This window comes from Kwoniella europaea, chromosome 1 (genome assembly GCF_036810445.1).
Source record: "Kwoniella europaea PYCC6329 chromosome 1, complete sequence".
NCBI lineage: Eukaryota > Fungi > Basidiomycota > Tremellomycetes > Tremellales > Cryptococcaceae > Kwoniella > Kwoniella europaea.
The window spans coordinates 11747583-11770080 of NC_089487.1; the positions used below are offsets into that span (position 1 = coordinate 11747583).

At 43.2% G+C, this 22498-nt stretch overlaps 7 protein-coding genes across 7 annotated transcripts; 5 read left to right on the forward strand and 2 right to left on the reverse strand.

The window, feature by feature from the left end:
- Nucleotides 1-1506: 1506 nt before the first annotated feature.
- V865_004464 (uncharacterized protein) lies at nt 1507-6107 on the forward strand (the record flags this gene model as incomplete). The annotated part of the gene is made up of 3 exons (XM_066228244.1): nt 1507-3357; nt 3423-4119; nt 4189-6107. The coding sequence occupies 3 exons, from the start codon at nt 1507-1509 to the stop codon at nt 6105-6107; spliced, it is 4467 nt and encodes a 1488-aa protein (XP_066084341.1).
- Nucleotides 6108-6428: 321 nt separating this feature from the next.
- Nucleotides 6429-7971, reverse strand: V865_004465 (uncharacterized protein; the record flags this gene model as incomplete). Its single annotated transcript, XM_066228245.1, has 6 exons — nt 6429-6619; nt 6709-6807; nt 6875-6960; nt 7017-7063; nt 7142-7518; nt 7608-7971. 6 exons carry the CDS (start codon nt 7969-7971, stop codon nt 6429-6431), a joined length of 1164 nt encoding a protein of 387 aa, XP_066084342.1.
- Nucleotides 7972-9875: 1904 nt separating this feature from the next.
- V865_004466 (uncharacterized protein) lies at nt 9876-13842 on the forward strand (the record flags this gene model as incomplete). Its single annotated transcript, XM_066228246.1, has 19 exons — nt 9876-10052; nt 10116-10403; nt 10487-10676; nt 10749-11060; nt 11126-11177; nt 11248-11557; nt 11619-11635; nt 11686-11792; nt 11857-11948; nt 12013-12033; nt 12099-12173; nt 12297-12515; nt 12575-12750; nt 12806-12936; nt 13009-13028; nt 13090-13109; nt 13172-13244; nt 13299-13416; nt 13484-13842. 19 exons carry the CDS (start codon nt 9876-9878, stop codon nt 13840-13842), a joined length of 2757 nt encoding a protein of 918 aa, XP_066084343.1.
- Nucleotides 13843-14590: 748 nt separating this feature from the next.
- V865_004467 (uncharacterized protein) lies at nt 14591-16258 on the forward strand (the record flags this gene model as incomplete). Its single annotated transcript, XM_066228247.1, has 7 exons — nt 14591-14762; nt 14835-14966; nt 15065-15328; nt 15416-15483; nt 15564-15661; nt 15759-16002; nt 16124-16258. 7 exons carry the CDS (start codon nt 14591-14593, stop codon nt 16256-16258), a joined length of 1113 nt encoding a protein of 370 aa, XP_066084344.1.
- Nucleotides 16259-16698: 440 nt separating this feature from the next.
- V865_004468 (uncharacterized protein) lies at nt 16699-17838 on the reverse strand (the record flags this gene model as incomplete). The annotated part of the gene is made up of 2 exons (XM_066228248.1): nt 16699-17127; nt 17188-17838. 2 exons carry the CDS (start codon nt 17836-17838, stop codon nt 16699-16701), a joined length of 1080 nt encoding a protein of 359 aa, XP_066084345.1.
- A 1084-nt stretch (nt 17839-18922) lies between these two features.
- Nucleotides 18923-20113, forward strand: V865_004469 (uncharacterized protein; the record flags this gene model as incomplete). The annotated part of the gene is made up of 1 exon (XM_066228249.1): nt 18923-20113. The coding sequence occupies one exon, from the start codon at nt 18923-18925 to the stop codon at nt 20111-20113; it is 1191 nt and encodes a 396-aa protein (XP_066084346.1).
- A 542-nt stretch (nt 20114-20655) lies between these two features.
- On the forward strand, nt 20656-22356 carry V865_004470 (uncharacterized protein; the record flags this gene model as incomplete). Its single annotated transcript, XM_066228250.1, has 2 exons — nt 20656-21960; nt 22093-22356. The coding sequence occupies 2 exons, from the start codon at nt 20656-20658 to the stop codon at nt 22354-22356; spliced, it is 1569 nt and encodes a 522-aa protein (XP_066084347.1).
- Between the last annotated feature and the right edge of the window lie 142 nt (nt 22357-22498).

A 22498-nucleotide genomic window follows, 5' to 3' on the forward strand; every position in this document is an offset into this window, starting at 1 on the left:
CCATTCCTCTTATATCGCTTCGCTTTCTGTATCATTAATATAACATACCTCGATATCTATAATACAACAATCAAGAGCCAGAAGTCAAGAACGAATTGAATTGGGAAAACGACCGAACCGAACTGATACAACCGTGTCTTCAAATACATATAGTGTTCGATCTTGTCTCGGCAGAAGTAAACAAACAACCGCTCTCATCCAAAAATCGACCATTCGATTCAAGCGGGACAACAACAGAAGGCATTCCCAAGCAACATAGGTTACGAAGACAAGTTGGTTGGTCTCTGAGAAATTGATCGGGATACACAATCTTGACGTTGAAAGGAAGAATAGAGTCAGGATCAGGATATAGAAGGAGGGAACGTGCTCAAGTGGTGCTCGTGCTTGAAGGATACCATAATTGCAGGATAAAGGTGAGTGTCACTCCCACTCTGGTGGTTCAACATTGTCCGTTATGCCTGGAATTCCTTTGTTCAACCGGACAATCCTCAAAAGTGCCCATGTGCATGCTCCGATCCCAATCTTAAACCTTGCTCGTTCTTCGTTTGCCCATGTGATCCTGATCGGGCTTTTCATCATTGGATACACACAAACAAACACAGTACTCAACTTTAAGACTGACATTCCTTTCTCCTATCTTGCTAAGCCTTTCGGCTCCCTACCGATCTATCCACAAGAACAATCTAGTTAAGCGTGTCGATAGTATAACAGACAGTAGTAGCTTGGTAAAGGAGTCAGGTGTTTTAGGATGAGACGGTGAGTATCATCTTAGCGCTCGCCTACATCGTCGTCATAACCATCAGATGGGCAGTTCTCAGGTGTTTTAAGTTGATCCATTCTCATTTGGTTCATTCATTCGGAAATTATGCTCATATTACACCAATATGTGATGTTTCGAGTAGATAAAACTTGCTTCAGCTTTTGACGTATCAAACATCCCGCCCACTCGTGCCATCCATTGTGAAATCACACGCCACCTCCAAAAATCATTTTCGTCGCATTGGGCTCGTGTCAAAGTATCATATTGATATCTGTGAGTCCATCTTCGTCTCTTTTGGCGCTCCAAGAGCAATAGCAATCGCTTACGCTGGCCGTACACTTCCATCTCGATACCCCTTTTTCTCCTGGTACTTCATCTATGCTGGTCATAAATCGTACATCCTTTCATGAAAACTTCAACGCCGACACCAACTCCCATACTTCTGCTCTCTTCTTCGACACCACTCCTTCCACCTGGTGTCTCCGTTGGCCGGCTTTCCTTTGTCCTCCTGATACCAATCTGCGGATCTGGGAACGAAAACATCCTCTGATCCTTTCATGCCGTAAAAACAAACTTGACCTTCTCTGACAATCTTCGAACTACTCTCCCATAACATTCATTTTCCGGACTACCAAAATTGTCGGCTCGATCTAACAGTGACACTTGCGTTGTCTGGAGTGCCAGGAAGACAGAGTCTGGAAGGCCGTTGTTGGAAATCTCACATCAAATTAGGATAAATCAACAAGATGGATTCACTATTGGTTGTTCACCCATCAACTTTGGCTATACCGACGCTGGAACCTATCCCACAATCCGTCGCTCCAACGCCCTCTCTTCGAGAATCACCGCCAAACGAAGTTGTACCCTCCACATCCAATCCCGCAGTTCCTGTCAGCTCCGAGCAGCCTTTACCTACCCCGAGCGACTTCGCCGGGTCCAGTCGGCGGTCTTCCATCTCCTCTTACTATCCCATCCCCGGATCCTACTTCCCTGCCGAGGGTAGCTCTCGATACCAGTATGCCGCTTCCTCCGGTACCAATACTCCTTCTGAGCGACCTCGCCCTTCACCCATCAACATTCCGGCAGGCACTCCTGATGAACCTCTTTTCTCTGCGTATCCAGATACAGGCTCTTCTAAACCCGATGTCAAAGGCAAAGGGAAGGCATTCCACCTCCCTCTAAAACCTTCGTTCAACCTTAGCAGCGCTTCGTTATCTAGAAGGAGAAAGGGTGAAGAAGTGGAAGAAAGCTCAGCGGATGAATTGAAAATGCCTCTTACCTCCTCATCCAGGTATCCTCAACCGCATCAGCATTCTCATCATTCTCCTTCCCATTCCTATCACAACTCGCCCCCTCGTCCCAGATCACCTACGAGTTCCAGGCATCCCCGTAAACGAGCTGCTACAGTCTCAAGCAGTCCTTTGGAGACTCTTACCAGGGTTCATAGGAAATCAGCTTCGACCTCAGCAGCCGAAGATCAGAAACAATCTCAAGCGTCTGGTAAATCAACATTACGGTTGGGATCTGTACCTCGACCGAGATCTTTAGGTGGATTCAGGAGAAGAAGGGCATCTGCAGGTTCCGCATCTGCTCCTATAGAAGTTGAATTCGAACCTCCGGGATCGACCAATCAATGGAAGACCATGCCCGAAGAAGTAGCCTACAAATTCGACTCACCTCCAATCCCTTTCTCATACCAACAACCCACCAGATCAGATTATACTCTTCAATCGGTATCTACAGTCGCTACTGTCAGACCACTTGCCTCGGGGTCTGCTGGAGAAAGAGGAGATATGGTGCCGGTCATTGCTCCTAGACGATCAAGTTTGTCAGGCTTAGAACCCCCTGTAGTACTCGGTCTAACCAATATATCAAGATCTCTACCGGAAGGTAACGTCGAAATTGTCATACCGGAAGATATGATTATGCCACATGATCCCCCCCCACGTCGAAGCTCGTTAGAATACGACGAACCTGTCTTAGTGGAGATAAAATCGAAAGTAGATCCAGCAGTTTCAGCCTCGGCTTCAGCGATCATCGTAGATGATCATGAACAATCTGTATTATCGGCTTCTTTGACCAATACAGATACTTCGACTTCCGCCTTCTCACCATCAGCTTCGTCGAAAGAACATCCTCTATCATCAGCTAGCACTTCTTTATCCAGAAGTGCCAAGAGTGGTAAAGAAGGTGTTGAAGGGGAGAACAATGAAGCTTCTCTCTCAGCAGTGAGATTACAGAGATCGCTAGAATGGGAAGCCAAGCAGAATCGCTTGAAAAGAAAATTAGAGAAGCGGATAATGATCATCTTGGAATTGGCCGAAACTGAAGTAGCCTACACAGAAGATTTACGAACCCTTTGTCATGTCTACTTGCCTCAACTCGCTGCTCTTCCTTCGGCGAATGAGAGAAATGCAAAGATGATTGCTAGAAATACCGATGAGCTCTTGGTGTTCCATGCCGCCTTTGCTGGTAAAATGGTGGATATCCTGAAAGAAGAAGGTTTAGGATATGATTCTCCGAGAAATCTGGAAGTTGGCTCCGCAGGACAGGTTGATAGAGTCTCGAGAAGATTGGCGACGTTGTTTGTGGATGATGTGAGTTCCTTCATCCAGCCCCTGTACACCGGCTACCATGTACTAATGAATTGAATTATGAATAGATCACGCATTTCAGTCTGTACAAGGACTTCTGCGCCGAATCAATCATCGCCACAACACTCGTTAAGCACATATCTGAGAGGGTAGATTATGAAGGATTTGAGAAACGATGCCAAATCATCGGTGCTGCTCAATCATCCACAACTCTACGAGATCTCCTAGATGAGTCTGCACCTTCGGTTCACAAACATCGATCGAGACTTCATTTCAAGGATTACCTAATCACGCCTATCCAACGTATATGTCGATACCCTCTTCTGCTCGGTCAATTGCTAGATGCCGCTGGTCCGACTTCTCCCGGGTCTGGATCCGAGTATTACGATGAAGGATTCGATGTTGGAGTAGACCTGGAAAGAGCTTTAGGAGCGATGAGGGGAGTAGCTGAAGAAGCTGATGAAGCTAGGAGATTGAAGGATGCAGAAGTCAAGTCTGCCACTGTCCTAGATCGACTTGAAGCTCATCCCAATCTCACACCGTCGTTCATCAGATCTCTAGGTACATGTCGCCTCATCGGCTCTTTGGACGTACTTCACCATCACCCCTCTCTAGCTCCTCTCGTTCCTCCTGTCAAAGTGAAGTATCTGGCTGCCTTCCTGTATCGAGGATACCTGATCTTAGCTAAGGTGAAGAAAGGAAAGAACTACGAGGCGAAACATTTTTTACCGTTGGAAGTCTTTGAACTAATTGATATCACTGAAGGTGAGTTTCTCCCTTTGGGTTTTTCGCTCTATTACATTATCATGACCGCTAATTTTAAGCAATTTTCAGGCTTTTTGCCTCACTCTATTCGTTTGACACTTCGAGAACACAACTTCGACCTTGCCGCATCTTGTGAAGCGGAGAAGGAAGTTTGGGCCGCTGCGATATGCCAAGCACGTGATGAGAGCGTCATCCCGCCATTTGAATTACCAGCTAGTGTTTCGCCTTTCCCTCTACGATCTAGACGATCTTCCACCGCTTTCACTGGTGATATCGTTATCTACGCTACGCCTCATCCTGTACCCAAGAGACATACCCTCGTAGGAGCGCCATCGGAATTGTATGAGTTTTCAGCGAAGGCTGCGAATCCCACTACCACTCCAATTCACACATCGGGATCGAAGCCGTCCACACCGCTGATCTCTCCTATCAAGTCGACATTCGGATTCACCCCTGAGCGGAAATCGAATCAAGCTGGAACCATCCTCTTGAGAAGAGCATCAAATGGACAAAGAATGTTAGTGGAAAGAGGGTTATCTGACTTGTTCTCGGATATCTGCTCGACCATCAGATCAAGAGCTCAATTACAACATCATACGCTGTTCTTACCTGATTTACCCGCTTTCCCTCAATCCGAAAGTGGACATGGTGATGGGATGTCAACCAGGGATTCTTCGACGATGTTAAGGCGCCGAAAGAGTTTCTTGGACCATAGAGCCCGAAAAGAATCAATCGATATCGCCATCACGGGTGAGGTCAAGGGATCAGTCATTGAACTCAGACCTTCCAGATCAACTGGTGTAAAATACCGTACGTTACCGTCTTCGTCCAGAAGACGGACCGGATCGATCAGTTCGATCACCAGAGGGAATAATGAAGGATCAGGAGATGATGAATCTGCTTCGGTCACCGCTACTGCCGTATCGGATTTCGGTACCTTAGGCAGAACAGGAAACATGGACTATTCAAGGAACAATTCGGTGTCTTCACTTCAGTCTTATGGATCTCCCATGATCACTCCTAGAAGATCTCTGTCCTCTCTGAGGGGATTGACGAGCGTGAGCCAAACTGGGGGCATCGAAGAAGAGACATTGATGATCAGGCCTAAAGATCGAGATGCTACGAATGGAAGCGGTAGACAAAGATACCATTCTCAACCACCTCGAAGCAAGTCTTATAGATCTGAAATATCGACTTCAACTTCGGGTCGAAAGAATAAACATAATCTCAACTTATCTTCTATATCCTCCATGCCACACACGTTCAGGGCGAGAAGTACACCAGTCTCACCTATCTTATCTCCCGCTGATGAGGTTCCACCGGTACCCAAAATGCCACCTTTGGTACAGAAATCGAAATCTGACGAATCGCCAAGAAAGCTTATTCATCCAATACAGAATGCGAATCCACCCCAAAGGCATTCCCGAGATTTAGAGTCTGGTTCAACGGCCAATACTTCCGGACAGGGAGTAGGGATGATGGAGTACTTCATACCTCCTCCTCATGGATTAGCCATAAGCTCCATAGGATCAAACACCCCTCCAATGACTTCGACATCGGGCTCTGCGGGATTAGGATCGAATTGGACGAGCAAGGTGAACACGGTGGATCCTGATAAACCTCTTGCAGCGAGTACGTGGGGTACATTGAGAAGATCCATGTCCTTCTTACCTCTTCGAAGGGGTAATAGCGTGACTTCGATGAGTGATGAATTTGGTGGTGGAACCAATTTGGAGAATTCAGCTAGTGCAAGTGGTAGTGGTAGTGGATCGGAGGAGAGCCATGATTATCGAGCTACGAACGAAAAGGCCAGTAACGAAGATCAGGCGAGTATCTCTGGTTCTGGTGGGTATACGGAGAATGAGAAAGATCAAGGAGAAGGAGGGGGAGGAGGGATGATGACGAGAGGATGGAAATCTGTACCCAACACGCCGAAGAGAAAGAGGAGTTTACGATTATTTGGGTTGAAGGGGTTTACACCGATGTAAAAGGAAGTGTGATTTCTGGTTAGTTTCAATTAATTCGCGGATCGGATTGGGTTGTTTATCATTTTATTATCTGACATTCATTCATCGTAACACACACACGCATACTTCATTACTATCATTATTATCAATATCATACTTTTCAGTTCTTGTAGTGCGTAATCTTACTTAGGTTATTTGTATTCATGCCATTATTATGATGTATTGTATGTTGGTGTATCTTACCTATGACAATGATCAATCGTTACAATCAATCAGATCGACTGAGTATCTTGATGAGAACTAAGAATTACCTATTCAAAAAGAAAGCCTATCTATCCTACACTATGTATCCTTGTCACTCAGTTCTCTCCAAATCACCTCCCATACCTGACAAAAACTACCCAAAAGGAATGCCCAACTGCCCCAAAATGTCGCTAGACCAGATTGGTATTCTGCTTTAGAACTTGAGGAGGCGTACCCTAAAGCTCCGCAAAGCATGAATCCAATCGCACCGATGAGGTTCCACAGACCGACTATGAGAATGAGAATATGTCAGCAATGATACACATGCGATGTGAGTCAGGTGGAGCTATATGAAGTAAGTATGAGAAGGTGGACTTACCCCACCAACCTATCTCGAGAAGATTGGGTAACCACCATTTTTTTTGTACTTCTACCATCAATATTAACGAAGATACTATAAAACCTGTACCACCTATGACTAGAAGCAAATTTGAATATTAACCCACTGTAGTGCGAATGACTAGAGATCCATTTAATCGACTCACCCTGCGGAGTCCAGAAGAAGACATCTATGATAGCTTGTGATCCACCTCCATCTGCGAAACCAGGTATCACTCCAGGTAGGCCGGTCCTATCATCCAGAAGTCAGCATCTAACCCTCTTCTCATTGAGATGAGGTGCACTCACAATGTCGATACCCAGAATATTGTAGCAGCAAACAACTGTACTATTGCCTAAATATCCAGCAAGTCAGTTTATCCCCCCTTATTAACAAGTTACAGAGACACAGATATCCATTACGTCAGACGTACAGCTAAATAACCCATATCATGCCACATAGGTTTCCCCCACCATATAAACCCCTTCTTATCACTCAACCAACTTTCGTCCCCATCTCCATCATCGCCAGAATCACTTGTAGACGGAGGTGTACTTGCTGAATGCGATCTTGACTTGATTTCATCCAATTTCAAGCCCGTTTCTCTTCGTACGGATCTCCGATGATTCAATAATTTGCCAAGGGCAGTACCGAAATTTATTTCTCTGCCTCTATCTAACACTTCTACTACGCCGAGATATGCTCCGATCTCAAAAATCGAGCCACCAAGGAAAGCTGTTGCTGCGGCCGTCTTTGAGAATGGTTCGGTATCTAGAGAAGGTCTGATGATGGGGAACCATACGAGGTAGCCTATTGGATCATTACGGGGTCATCAGTGTTCATCTATAAAACATACAAGTGTCATCGACATTGAACGCAGAAATGGCGATGGAACGTACCGTTAACAACCCATACCATCGACCCTAGCGTAAAGCTCACAGCTAACCAGAACGATACATCCGCCCTTAAATGAGGCTTGAATTTACTTTCTTCCCTTTTTATTCTCCCAGTCGTCAGACTTTCGATCTTCCGTATTTCCCCTGATCCCTCTCCCTCCTCTTTGGACGAAGAACCGGCTCCAGCATAATGTATAGTATGTGATTTAGGTGAATATCTACCTTTCCTTGCTCTTCTAGATGACCAACTGCCCTTTCGTTCGCCAGTATGGGGATCGATAAATGAGAGATAGGTTGGAGTAAAGAATGGATGAGGTGATCGATGTTTGTGTAGCACGAGGGTATCATGGTGTTCGATAGGGGCCATCGTCAATCTATGAGACACTATCGTCCAAATAACCTTCTTTATCGAGACCGGAAGGATGTTAACTGATGACTATGATGGTGACCGCAATTCATGATCACCGATGAATGACTTCTTCTCGTTAAATTGTTCGTAAACAGAGCAACTTGGATTTTCGAGTTTACCTCTTTCATCGATGACGCAGGGTCGACCAAAAAAGCAGGAATCAATCTAAAAATAGACATTTCTCGTTTAACCGTCTAGGGGAGTCTGGGTGGCCACAACTTATTCACATCCAAATGCACCAGCATGTACATATGTGTATATGGATCCCAATTATGTGTGGAACATCTGTTAATATGAGTCAACCTACCTTGTGGCGGTGGACTCTATATTCAGACTTGGTTTAATATCAGCTTCTGATCCAAGAAGTCTACTTAAACTACAACTCGTCTTGTCTCGACAAGAGGAACTATGACTCTAACTTACTAGGGGCGGTATGTTGCAGCTAGTAAGGGCAGGTAAATTAACTCAGTTCATTCAATAGCACTGCTACTTGAACAACTTGAAGATAAATGAGAGAACTAGATCACTGGAGATACCAGTTCTTCGTTGTCCTTCAAACTGTCTTATATATCTTATAATTCTAAAACTAGCTTACGAAGTGTTACTCTACATATTTGAAATCATATCGCTCCGCTTGATAATCACCATCAATCCTGACAAAGCTATCCTACTAAGAGTCCTTTGATATCGTCCTAGAGACGAGGGTCGTCGAGGTTTCAGTGTCATGGTGATGAACAATCGTTGATGGTAGCAAGCTTTGATGGTGCTGAATAAGTGATATGGTTATTCCGAGTATCTCCTATCTAGCTTATTCATATCCATCACTGTATCTTATTGTCACGATGATCTAACTAAGACCTCAGTAGACGGCCTTAATCATATAGGAGATGGCCTAGATAGGCGAGCAGATGATAAGAGGACGACGGAAGATGGGATAATCTAACCAAAGTATATAATAGACCAACAAGATCGTTGAATGACCAACGATATCGTTAGACTAACCCGGATATCGTTAAGACTTGTACGATAGCCTAGCTAAAGGAACGAAGTACTCAGCTAGATAGGTATGACTTCCAAGGGGACAATAGACGTTGTAGCCTTGAGGAGATACTGAAGTGCAAAGTGATATCGTGATATCAAATAATAGTAAGACAAGACAACAATTGAGAATTCATGAGGGGAAACAGAATGAATACGAAATTAGAGAGGATATATATATCTAACTATCCTGAAAGTCCAATGTCCATTGTAGAAGATAAATGAACGAAGTTGAATGATATCTACAATAAATCCTATCCTTCTCCTATATCCTACTGTCTCCTTATTCTACCAACGATACGAACGATATCGTTGTCAATGACCGAAGTCGTTATCCGTTACGTAACTTCGTATATCGATATACCTTGTCGTGGAGGTAGCCGACATGACACTTATCGACAGGTGTGATCACTTGGTGAAGTCCACGATGGTCGATGAGCGATGTGATTTGAGGATGTTGGTCAGAGCGTTGTTGTTATCTGTTATATCTTCTAATCTGTCGTATGGTAGACACGTGACATGTTACGTAAAGGTCTTGTTATGAGTAATTCCGGTGAATTTCATAACAACATCTTTCCTTTGACTGGCGGATCACCCTCCTTTCACAAAGGACTGTTACACACTCCCTGCATATCCAGATATGGTATGTTAGTAATATCATCTTTACCAACATACTGATTATATCTCTTCTCACTAAACTACAATAAACCCTTTTCTCATTGTATACGCTACATATCTGTGCCAATCACACAAAAAGGAAGATCTCAGGCTTACAAGTCAAGAGAAGAGGTCAAAAGCCACCCACAAGTTCCCCAGATCTGGCCATGCACCTACCTAGACAACATGCTTCAACCACTTCCACTAAGCTTTCCAACCCCACAGCATCAGAAGCAAATATAGGTGGAGTATCAGCTGCAGGTCTAATCCAACAAGCAGATAGTCACTGGGATGTATCTGCAACCAGTATTTTAGCTGCTTGGGTAGCTTGCATGGTAGGCATTGTAAGTTTGACATCTCATCATCCTTCATATCTGCTCAATGCTCACATGATTTGTTAATGATAGCTATTGATCCTCCTATTGTATTCTACTGTGAGGTTGAAATGGCGGAGGATCTATTTACCAAGATGGAAGCTCAGGAAACCCTCTCAACCCAGAGAAGAGAAAGAGGAAAATAGGTTGAGATTAGCTCAAATGAGTAAGAGAGGTCAAAAAGAATACCTTGTGAAGAAGTTCAAGGAAGAACCTGAGTATTATCCTGGATTTATCAAGAAGAAAGACCCTGGTGATGAGAAGGGATACAGATGGGTTGAAAAGGAAGATGATGGTGTGTGGAGCGGGAAAGCACCAAAAGTAAGCTATTAAACCTCTGTTTCCTTGAAGCTTTTGATCAGTCTTGGTGGAAAACCCGATTGATTGACTGTTGTTGATCAAAGGCTCCCATAAGTTATTTTGGCTGGATAAAACCAAACTGGGAAGACACCATGACAGAACTTATGGCTATATTGCCCAAGTGGTTTTGCTGTTGCTGGAGTGTACTTGGGCTAAGGTTTTGTGTTTGGAAAAGAGGGCAGAAGAAGAGGAAAACCATCTTGGAACAGGATATCAAAGGTTTGAAAATGCTTGGTGAGTGTTGAGCCCATTTCACTTTGACATATTGTTTCAAGAGTTAGTATATGTGCTTACCTGTGCAACCAGGCCTAGATGCTGTCATATACCTTATGTTCTTGAGGCTCCTCAAATATCTTTTTGCAGCTATATCAGTCTTGGCTGTCTGTATGGCATTTGCAAATTATTATATCAATACAGAAACTATCTATGGCAGTACAAATGCCCTATCAAGTTCAAGCTCAAATAATCCCACAGCCAATGATACCAAATCTGATAATGGGAATATGACCAATATCATTGATAATCCTAATTTGCTAACTGCTGCCAATATCAAGAGCAATGGATTGTTGGTTCATGTCAGCTTTGAGATTATTGTGACCATGCTGGTCATCATATTTGGTGAGTTGACACATGGTCATTCAAAACAAAAAAGGCGGATGCTGACAGGTGTCATGTCTGGATAGTTTTGAAAGCTTGTACTCATTATGCAAGGCTTGTGAAAGAATGGGCAAAGATGTGAGTTTCACTTGCCAACTTTGATACTCACTGCACCCATTCAAGCTGACTGGAATATGTTGATGTACAGGAATAGGAATGAGATCTCATTCAAGACTCTGTTCATCACCAACCTCTCAATTTCTAAGACAACAACAACAGGAGCCAAGAAACAAATAACTAACTTAGTCTTAGGTGAGAACCTACAAAATATTCCATGTGAAGTATGGTTTGCTGTGCATAAACTCAACCCCTTGGAAAAGAGGATAGAAAAGTTCAAGAAGGAAGCTTTCTCCAAAGCCATTGAAGCTGTTGCTATGGAGACCTTTTATGAGGGTCAGGAAGGGCAGAGAAATCATGTTTATGATAGTTGCTGGGACAGAGTGATGGGGAGGAGCAAAGTGAGTAGCATTACATCTACTCATACTGACAGAAGCTCATCAAGCTAAATATATTGAACAGAATGCTAGGACCAAGGTGTGAGTTCTTTAGGTATGATGTGACAGTAGTTGATATCAATGTATATTAGCAATGAAGCATTGAAGGAAAAACATCAGATAGAGGAAGTGCAAGAGCTGATCAGATATGAGCAAGATGGTTCAAATTGGAAAGACCTGAATGGGACTGTTACTGCAGGTGAGTGATCAGCTTGTTTGACTATGCAGCTAGATATGACTTGGTTATCTGAATGGACATTTAGCATTTATCACTTTACCCACAGCCAGGCAAGCAAAGACCATCCTTTCCCAAAGGAAAGGTGACTTGGCTCAGGCTGGATACACCCTACAGAAGGTGAATAGACATTTGACTTTCAGTTCTGTTATATGCTGATTGCATGTTTGATTTGGCGGATTAGGCTCCAAGGACCCACAATGTAGTGAGTCAGGTCATATGCAGAGAGCAATGTGTTTTTCAAAAAAACTGACCTGACTCTACTGCTAGCTATGGAAAAACCTAGAAAAAGATGCTAAGGCCAAACACTCTTCTGCAATCTTTGGAAAATTGGCATTGCTCTTTGTGTGTTTCCTGAATACAATCCCAGTGATGGGTATTGTCTTCTTGACCAATATTGGGATTATGAGTCTTCTCCTCATGTGCTTATGATGGTGCTTTACTCATACAGCCTTTGGTGGTTTCCAGGCAATAGACAGATATCCAAAGCTCAAACAAATGCAGGAAGATTCCCAGGTTTGGAAAGTAATATTTATGATCATTGAAGGTGTTCTACCTGCAGCTGTAGCAGCCATTTTTGCTTACTTTCTCCCATATATCATGAGAGAGCTGAATAGGTGGTCAGGGTCAATCACAAGAGGTCAATTAGATAAAGATCAAATAAGACAGGTTTTCATATTTCTGCTAGTAAGCCCAGCTCTTTCCAACATATCATCAAATCTAAGCTAATTCAGTTGTGGTGATAGGTATCAAACTTTGTTGTCTTTGGCTTAATTGGTGTGCTTTATGAGACTATCTCAGGAATTTATTCAAAGATAGGTGAAGAGTCCATCGGGGATATTTACAAGAGTATAGGTGATTTGCCTGCCAAGATCACAAGAGCTTATATCTCTCAGAGCTTGTATTGGTTTTCTTGGTATCCGTAAGTGTGATTATATTTTGGCAATGCTAGCACTGCTTACACTACTCACTGATAGGATAAGATCTATTGTGATGTGGCTACAGTTATTACAAGTGCCCAGATTGATATTGAAGACCCCTCAATTACTCAAGTTCAAAACTCCACAGGATCTTGCAGAAGTCACTCTAGCCATTCATTTTGAGCTTGGTGAGTGTGTTCAAAAGGTCAGGTTTGGGCATGATCAATCCTAATGTGTGTATTTTACCGATTAACTATCAGCTCTGGAAGTCTCTTTCATTGTAAGTTTCTTCAGTATTCATCACCTCTGCATATCTTGGTTAAATAAATGTTATGGCATAGATCTTTGCAATGTGTGTTGGGTAAGTCCACCATAACTCTTCTCCTCAGCAGCTCAAGCTGAATGCACATCTCAAATTCTCAGCTTGGTTTATGCACCATTGGCTCCCATTGTGGTGATTGGAGCAACCATACATTTCTGGTCTGCTCACATTGTAGTGCGTATTTGTGAAACTTGATGTGAAGAGATGATAAATTGAGGATATTCATAGCATTCTCAAGCCCTCAAGTTTGTGAATGATACCAAAGAGACAGATGGTGAATGCTGGTGGGTGATCATCAACAGACTACTGGTGGGAACAGTTTTCATGCAATGTCTGATGGTCTTAAGTGAGTCACCACACCCAAACAGTAGTGAAGTGTAAATCTGATGTATATTGGCTTTTGGGATGAATAGGTGTAACCCTGAAAACTCAATCACCTCCTATGTCAATAGCGGCTGCCTTGCCCATATTCCTGATTGTCTTATTCAAACTTTACTTGAATAAACATTATAAGGATGATAATTTGAATATCCTTTATGATGGTGAATCTGAATTGGAGCAAGGGGAAAAAGAAATAATAGAAAAGTATGTTCCGGATATATTAAGATATGATTGGATGCCTAGAGGGAAAACAGTTAAAAATAAAAAATTGATGGATAGAGCAAAACAGAAAATTCCAGGGTTGAGAGAATTGATGATGGTTGGTACACATGGTAGTAACACTGATAATAAGCTTAGACAGAAAAGAAGAATGTTTAGGAAAAAGAGTTAAATCAATTAATATTAATTTAGGGGTAAAGTGTTATTTTTGTTTTGGTAAACGGACTAAAGTGAAGCCCTGATCGTCGCTTTCAGGGATACATGACGAGGAATTACGGCTTGGCACGAAGGCACAGCGCGTTTGTTTCCCTCGGTTTTCGTTATTTATTGTTGATGTTGATGTTGATGTTGATGTCGATGTTTCGACTAGATCTATTTATTTGTTGTACTCTTCGACTGTATCTGTACATTGCATCTTCTTTCTCATTCTCTGGTTCGCTTTTATCATTAATCTATCATCCAATCTCGCTTTCTTATACATATCCACTTGATCCTGGTGATTATTCGACTTCAACGCTCCCTCGCCACCGCTCTTTCACGTTTCAGCTACACGCCCCGTTCACGCTACGCTACGCTCCTTGGCTATTCTTGTGCACAATGTACGTACTCATGTCATGTCATATCCATCAACGTTGATTCTGATACAAACGCTTTACTGCGTGTATCATGACAACTGTATTGCTCTTTTCATCACAGTCGAACTTTCCTTTTACTGATTTCTCCTTTGCCTTGTCTTGACGGATCTATAGCTACCATAATTGCATATTTCTTCATTTTCCAATAACCCTTTCATTCACCTCAGCCTATTCAGACCGACAATCAGCTGGATATTTAACGTTCCCCTTCGACGACTTTTTCGGTCAACAACCCTGCCTTGAGTGATCATTCAACTCAACGATCATTACGAACAAACATACACAATGGCGAAATCGACTTTCTTCGTTCTGGCTACTGTCCTCTTCTCAATCTTACCGCTCATCACAGCTCAGAACTGTAATTCTACGGTGTCCTGCCCTTCCACCGCACCATGTTGTTCAGAATATGGGTTCTGCGGTACAGGCTCGTACTGCTTGGGCGGATGTGAACCTCTATGTGAGCTAATGGGTCCATCATTGTGGTCGATAGGGTACCTAGCTAATGTTATGTTATTGATTACACGACTAGATTCATTCGAATCTACTTCCTGTAGGCCTAATCCTATTTGCGAATCTCAGGAAACCGATTTTAAGGATTTGAGTAAAGTACAAATGAATGGGACGAAATATGATGGGAATGCTACGACCTATGATTGGGTTGGTGAGTCATCGAGCTCCTTTCACTCATCAATCATGATCGAAATCTATCTCTCATAGCCTCACTCCTACGTCTACTGACATTACTCTCTCGCCCAACAGTCAACACTGGTACCCTCGTTCCATCCCCATCAGGAGACGGGGTCCGACTTACTCTTAGAGAATCGGATCAAGGAACCAAGATTTCCTCCACACATTACGTCCACTATGGAACGATCGACTTTGTCCTTCAGTCGTCCAAGTGGAATGGTGTGGTGACCGCTGCTATCACCATGTCAGATGTGAAAGATGAGATTGATTGGGAGTTCCCCGGTGCAACGACCGATAAGGTACAGACTAATTATTGGTTCTTGGGTGTTGCCAATTGTGAGTGCAAGAAGCTTGTTCTTAACCCCGTTGCGATATGTTATATGGTTTGGACCGCTGATTTATATTTATCTCATCATTATATAGACTCCGCCACTCAAGGTGCTTCTTCAGATATCTCTTCAGATGCTTCGTCCAACTTCCACACTTATACCGTGAGTCTATCTGGGTAGTCTTCGCCTTAGCTCTGCAGCAGATACTTTCGCTAACACCAGCTGACAAACGTTTACTATAGTTCGATTGGCAGGAAGATTACATGAACTGGTTAATCGATGGACAAGTGGTCAGGACTGTGCTGAAGACAGACACTCTGAGTGATGATGGTACTCAATAGTGAGTAGTCTCTTGCTGATTTTCTATACTCATATCCCAACACACAATCCGTCCACAATCGCCTGGGGTGTCCAGCTAATTATTATATGCTATATAGCAAATACCCCTCCACACCCTCCCGTATCCAACTATCCATTTGGCCAGCCGGTATTTCATCTTCCGCTCAGGGTACCATCGACTGGGCAGGAGGGATGATCGACTGGACCGACTCAGATTACACCTCAAATGGATATTTCTGGAACACACTTCAGAGCGTCAAGATCTCATGTGCGAATGAGGATGACCAGTCAAATTCGACCACGGGTTGGGCTTATCAGGGTAATGATACGCAAGGTATTCCTGTGAGTTGAACAAGAGAATCCCCCTTCCCTCTCTGCGTCCGCTCCCGATTGGCAATGACCAAATATGAACCCACGGCACATGGCATTGTTTGCTGACCTATATCGATCATTTTTCCTGTAGATTGTCACAGTCACCAACGCCTCGACGCTTCTTTCCAAGAGTGAACTCACCAACGTCCCCGTTCAAAATTCAAGGGTATTGGCTCTAGTAGGTATCTTATCGGTTTTCGTGTTATCAGGAATAACACTTTTCTAAAGTATTCTTCTTCTTGGTTTTCTGTAATTTTGGTTTTACTCATTCGTCCTTTTTTCCTTTTCGACTTCTGTAGCGAGAATCTCTCTAAACTTCATCGTTCAAGATTCTTACGTTTATTGATGTTCACCGTCAACCTTCCTTTTGATGTATCCTACACACGTTGTTCTCATGGGATTTTATTGGATCCATAAGATCAATATGCTGCGACTTTCGCTTCTTTTACCATACCACACGTACGTACAAGTTTCGTATATAACATAACCCATTGTACGACTTAATGCATGATAATGACCATCTGACCTTTCAAGCCAAAGCCGATGCAACTTCGTATATACGTAGTGGATATAAGTATAGTGTTTGTACTGATCAATGGCAAGTTCCATTTGAATCTCGTTTCCATCACACATTGTAAGAAACCCTCGATGACCTGCTTCACCCCTCTAAGAGTCCTTCTTCATCGGCTTGAAGTACTCATCGATCTTCCTCTGCGTATGATCCACCACCTCTACATCGGGCGTTGGACTCTTCCTTTTACTAATCACTTTCCAATTCGGTACATGTTTTCCACACCTACACTTCCATTCATTTTCGTTATACTGCTTCTTCCATGTGATAGCATCTTTGACGGTATCGTATAAATTCTCATAATCATCCCACACATCCTCAGCAACGGTATCGATCGCTTCTTGAATCTTCCCATTATCTACAAAGTTGAATGAAAAGGGTTCTCCAATCATTGTCCAATCGAAATGTATATCTTCTTCTATCAAAGCATCCATCGCATTGACCACACTCCAAAATACATTATTCAGAATCCCCTCCAATGGGATTTCAGGTGGATTGACCATATCTAACTTGATCTTTGGTCGCTATTCAGGTCCAGATCCCATCATGATAAATATCATATGTCCAATGTTATTATATCTCACATGTATTTTTATCTCCTTAATACTACATGTATCTTCATCGAGATTATGGAGTAATTCCGGTACAAACCAATCTATCAGACTCCCTCCTTCGAACGGATCACTTGATCGTTCTTTACCATATGTCTCGGGCCAATCTATACATAGTGTTGTAGGAGAAGATAATTTGAGGATGGAGGTGAGAATATTGAATTTCGGTTGAAGGGTGTATATGCCTCCTTCATCTGTGGGAGAAAACGATTCGATAATGACATTCTCGCCTAACGGTAGATGTTCCAGATTGGGATATATCAGTTCATCTGTGTGAGTTATCCACTTCGCTATGACTGCTTGTAGCTCTTCGCATTGCTCTATATCCGATATCTCTAGATGACTCGTATAATTCAACGCTTTGACCACTCTTTCATTCAATATCGTTTCATCTGTCCCAGAAGGCTGACTGTCTTTATTGTTCACTACTAGGTAGCGAAATAGGGTGTATAAACCACCTGGTCTGAGCTTGATACGACGATAGACGATCGGAACAAGCTCTTGATAGAGCTTTTTGGTGACTGTTAACAAGGCGCGAGAGTGGTCCGTCTTGAGGTAATGATAGATGAGGTAGTGAACTGGTTGGAGTCGGGCGAAGGAGATGTCAATTTGAGGATTTGTCATGAGGTTCGCACTGACAGAGAGGCGAACGCCGTGTGGATTGAGTTGGTCTAGTCTGCGATTCCATCAACCACAGAGACGGTCAATAAGTTGAGTAGGAGGTGAAGGATGGAGAAGTAGATAGGGTTAGTTAAGCATATTCCCGATCACACCTCGAAACCTCCACTCTGCATGTCCACCTTCCTTTGGCTTGGATGCACCGATCGATGAATGTAATGCTCTCAACATAGAGAGAACCTTTGATTTCCTTTCGCCTCGTGTGATTGTTTTACCCTTTCCGTTCTGTTTCTTCTGCATCATTAACTCTTCAAAAAATGGAACGATGTTGTCATTGGTAAGATTGACCCGCTTAAAGATGGTCGAGATGATTTGATCGTACAAAGGTTTTGATGCTCTAAGAAGCTTGAGGGGATATCTTCTTCGAGGATATCGAAGATGAGATGTTGAGCGGGAAAGAGACGTGAGGCTTGATGGTGCTCTTCTGAGTAAGAGAGACTATCCATGAAAACAGATAAAGACCATTCAGAGTGGGCATCCTTGAAACCCATGTTGATGGTGCTCTGATGCGTCATAACGTCAGCTCATGATGATCAGTGCACATCCGCACCACTCACCCGATCCTACAAGAAAGATATATATGATCGCGTGCGATATAGAGCACTGGGTGATAGGGCTTGTGAGATCTTCCAGACGCAAAGGAGGAACCATCTGTATTGGCTTGATACTCTACAAGTGCGAGGGGGGAAAAGCAGAGAATCGAGGACTGGTCAGTGATTTGTGAGAGTTATTTGTAGGATGTCGAGGTCAGTGCGTCGATTGATAGCCACCAATGTAAACAAGTGAACAGGTACATAAACAAGCAAACAACATCCCTTCCTTTTTTTGATCATCTTCCTCTCGATCTTGCTGTATCATCTCTTACCATCTCTACTTTCACCGAACCATAGTTGCAGTTCTCGAACACACCTTCTACATACAAGTAAGCGCCTTTCCGCCTCCATAATATCATGGTAAGACAAGCTGACAAGCTGACGCTCTTCACCCCTACAATTCAGACTATCTCTTTTCCCACTATCGATCGATAATCATGTCCATCACCTCAAATACCACACCACCCTACATATGCCAATGGGAGGAGTACAGCTCCGCTCTCAATCTCGATACCTTCCATAAACTTCTTCCTGTCCACGACAACATCCTCAAGGTACTCGAGCAAGTCATCCCATCTACCATAATTCGACTGTCTAAGAAACACTACAATCAGGTTATTCCGATACTTTACCGACACATCAAATTTGACTCCACTAATACCGAGAGGTTCTTCAGGGGATGGACAGCCTCTGAACATCCACAAGAGGAGATCCACTGGAGTGATAGGCAGAAGGAAATGATGAAATACGTTAAAACAATCTCTTTCCTTGATGAAAAATCAATGCTTGACTTCAACAGGATCATTCTCGCTTATCATCAACTCATCAAGAACGATGATATCCTCACCAACTTCTTCTCTCAGATCACTCACATTCAACTTGGTCAACAGCTCGTAATGGCCTCAGGTAGAAAATGGTCAGAAGGTGATGAAGCGTCCACAGCTCTCGCTATTTTATTAGGATGTTTCAACTTCTACCTCAATCAATACAATGTCTGCTTCGACGTTCCGGAAGATACTTGTGCAGAAGAGCGAAATGACTTATCCCCCAATACGATAGTCACAGAAGAAGAACATAATCGAACTTGCCACATTAGAGCTTTCTGGGATGGTATTCACGCGATATTCGAGATAGTTGAAGGTCTACGAAACGAACCTCAAACTTATATCTTCCATTGGCCTAATGATGGTTATACGATGATGAGGGGAATCACCAATCTCATCACCTATAGAAAACATCATTTCCTAAATTCGCCAATCATTTTGGATCTCTCAGGGATGGAGGTTGAGGTGGCATTCCAATTGTCAATGTACATCAAGCCTTCCAGCCTCTTCTCGTTCGTTGATCATGAAGGTCATAAGCGAGATACGGATATTCACCTGGTAGCTAGCGATAAGAAGGAATTGGCTCTGCTGATGGCTGTCCTTATGGGTTCTGAGAATCCCAACGAAGGACAGGAAGCGGAAGAACTTCTTGGAATGGTCTCGTATTATGAGGAGAGAATCATGTACTGGAAGGATGAGGATGAGGAGAACGCATGGAAATGTCCATGTGGTCATGGTAGAAGAAAGCCATCGGAGGAAGAAGAAGAAGAAGTAGGGGAAGACGATGCCAAGTTAGTAAAGTAAGGTGAGTAATCCAGTACTGCCGGGCTCAACAGCTGGGATCCTCTCATTTCCGTGACTCTAGGTTTCTTGTGGGGTGATCTTCGTGCTAACGTTCCGAATATTCTCATCGTCAGACCCTCTCACAATCAAGGGTCGAGCTTACTTCGACAACGAAGAAGTGTACAACAAGAATTTCTGGGTTTATATTACTGCTGATGGAAGAAACGGTCGTTGGTGAATACATATATCGTTAACTCATTAGTACTCGGTCAGATCATAACATGATAACTATGAATACCCAATTTTTTTTTGCCTTGCGTATTCTCTACAAGTAAGGATCGCAATGTTGAGCGCACGGATCATACTGCCACGGGTGAGGGTAAAGAGATGATGTTCTCGGGAAAAGCACGAGCCTCTCTTTCTCGCTTCACCCAACCATCAACACTCACCACTCACTCGCATCTACATCATATCCCCTTCTCAGTCCCGTTACTACTGCCTACTACTAGGTTATCCATTTCCGGTCACCATTGCATAACCCCCGAGTACATCATACCCACAAGATGTCCAGCACTCCCTCTGGTCTACATCATCCCGGCACGCAATTCACCGATCCCATACCTGAGCCTAAAATCGACAATGACAATCCAACTTACCTTTCGCCTTCGTTCCGGATAGACAATCTAGACCAACTACAGCCCGTTCATTACCTCATCCTTCAACACTACCGGAATGTCGACCCTCTCACACTCATACGAGTGTCAAAATCGTATTATGAGTCGATCATCCCACAATTGTACCGTAAAGTCATGTTAGATGAGCAGACAGTGGACAAGTTCTTCTATGGGATGTTGGACCTTTCGAGTGAACGATTCAAGAAGGGTCAAGGAAAATTACATGCTATCAAACAAGTCAGAATTCTGGATATCAACGATACCAAGTCCGCTTTGACTTTCTTAGATCAATGTAAGAAATTTGGAAGAGCCAAATCGGCTCTGAAGGGGTCTACACCGTTCGAGAAAGTCAGACATCTAGCTATCGATGAGAGCATCCTAAAGGGATATATGATAGCTCAGCTGGGGGATCGTGATGACATGTTAGACTATGTATGTGGATATACATCTGGTGGTGGTCCTGGTATAGACGAGTCTGAAGAGAAGAATGATCCTCCTATACCGAATGGACCGTTCCTAAATGCTATATACAAATATCTCGGGGATATTACGACTTTCTGTATCGATTTCGGATGGGGATATGATTGGGAACATTCACCACTAGGTGGCCATGTCGCTAAGATTGGTTCCCAACTATTACGATCCATCATAAAGAAATCACATCATCTCAAAAAGGTTATCATCCACGCGGAGACGAAAGGGATAGATTGGTATTGTAAATTAGACTTCTTCGGTTTACCTGAGAAGTTACGTGATACGATCAAGATTCAATTTCAGTTAGCAGATGCACCAGGTGGTTTGTTAGATGGGGACAGTACGTTGAAATGGGGATTATACGATGTATGGAGATTGTATGATGATCTATGGATGTTTCACAAGAATGAAGATCAAATTACTTTCGTAATGAATCAATTCTCAAAGGAAAAGATTATCAAGGAATTGAAGAAAGCTGAAAGATTACAAAGTGGAATGTCCGGACGTAATCCCCTTACGGATTTTGGGAGTGTTGAGGAATATACAGAAAGGAGGGTAAGGAGGTTTGAACAATTTAGGAGTTGCTGGAAGTTCCCTTTAGAGGAAGATGAGGAAGGGAAGAATGTGTCATGTAAATGTGGTGAAATCATGTTCCACATGCAGGCCGCCTCAAACCATTATTTGTGGAAGAACCCTAAATGGGCTAAACCCAAACCACCCGTGAGTCCCAATTTCCATTCGTTCGATCTTACACCTCCACAATCATCCGTAGGGGTATGAGCTTGATTTTGAATGATTAGCCCTTTTGGTCATCTGACGGGCTCCTCTGCTGACGATCACATCCTTTCATAGGTACGAACACGTAAATCAGGTAGTCTAGGCAGTTTCATTGAATCCCCTCGAATGAGGAAATGGGACTGTGCGTGTGGGAATTGCTATGACTCGGATTCAGAATGTGGATCAGTCATGGAAGGCTTGGATCCTGCTTCGGGGACAATGAGAGGAAAATGGGATGATCGAGTCGATGTTAATTTTAGACCTGATGAAGGGGATTTTGAAGATCTTGGTAGCCTTGGGAATGAGGAGTACCATGATCCTCTTGATGATATGTTTTGATGAGCTTCGCTGATGTCGTAGGGTAGTTTGTGGTAGTCTCATCGTTTTTGCTTGTATGTACTTATGTCAATGCATGATGAAATACAGTTTGTACAACGCCTGATATTCCACTTTCTACAAGACTTGTTACAACCTACAGTAA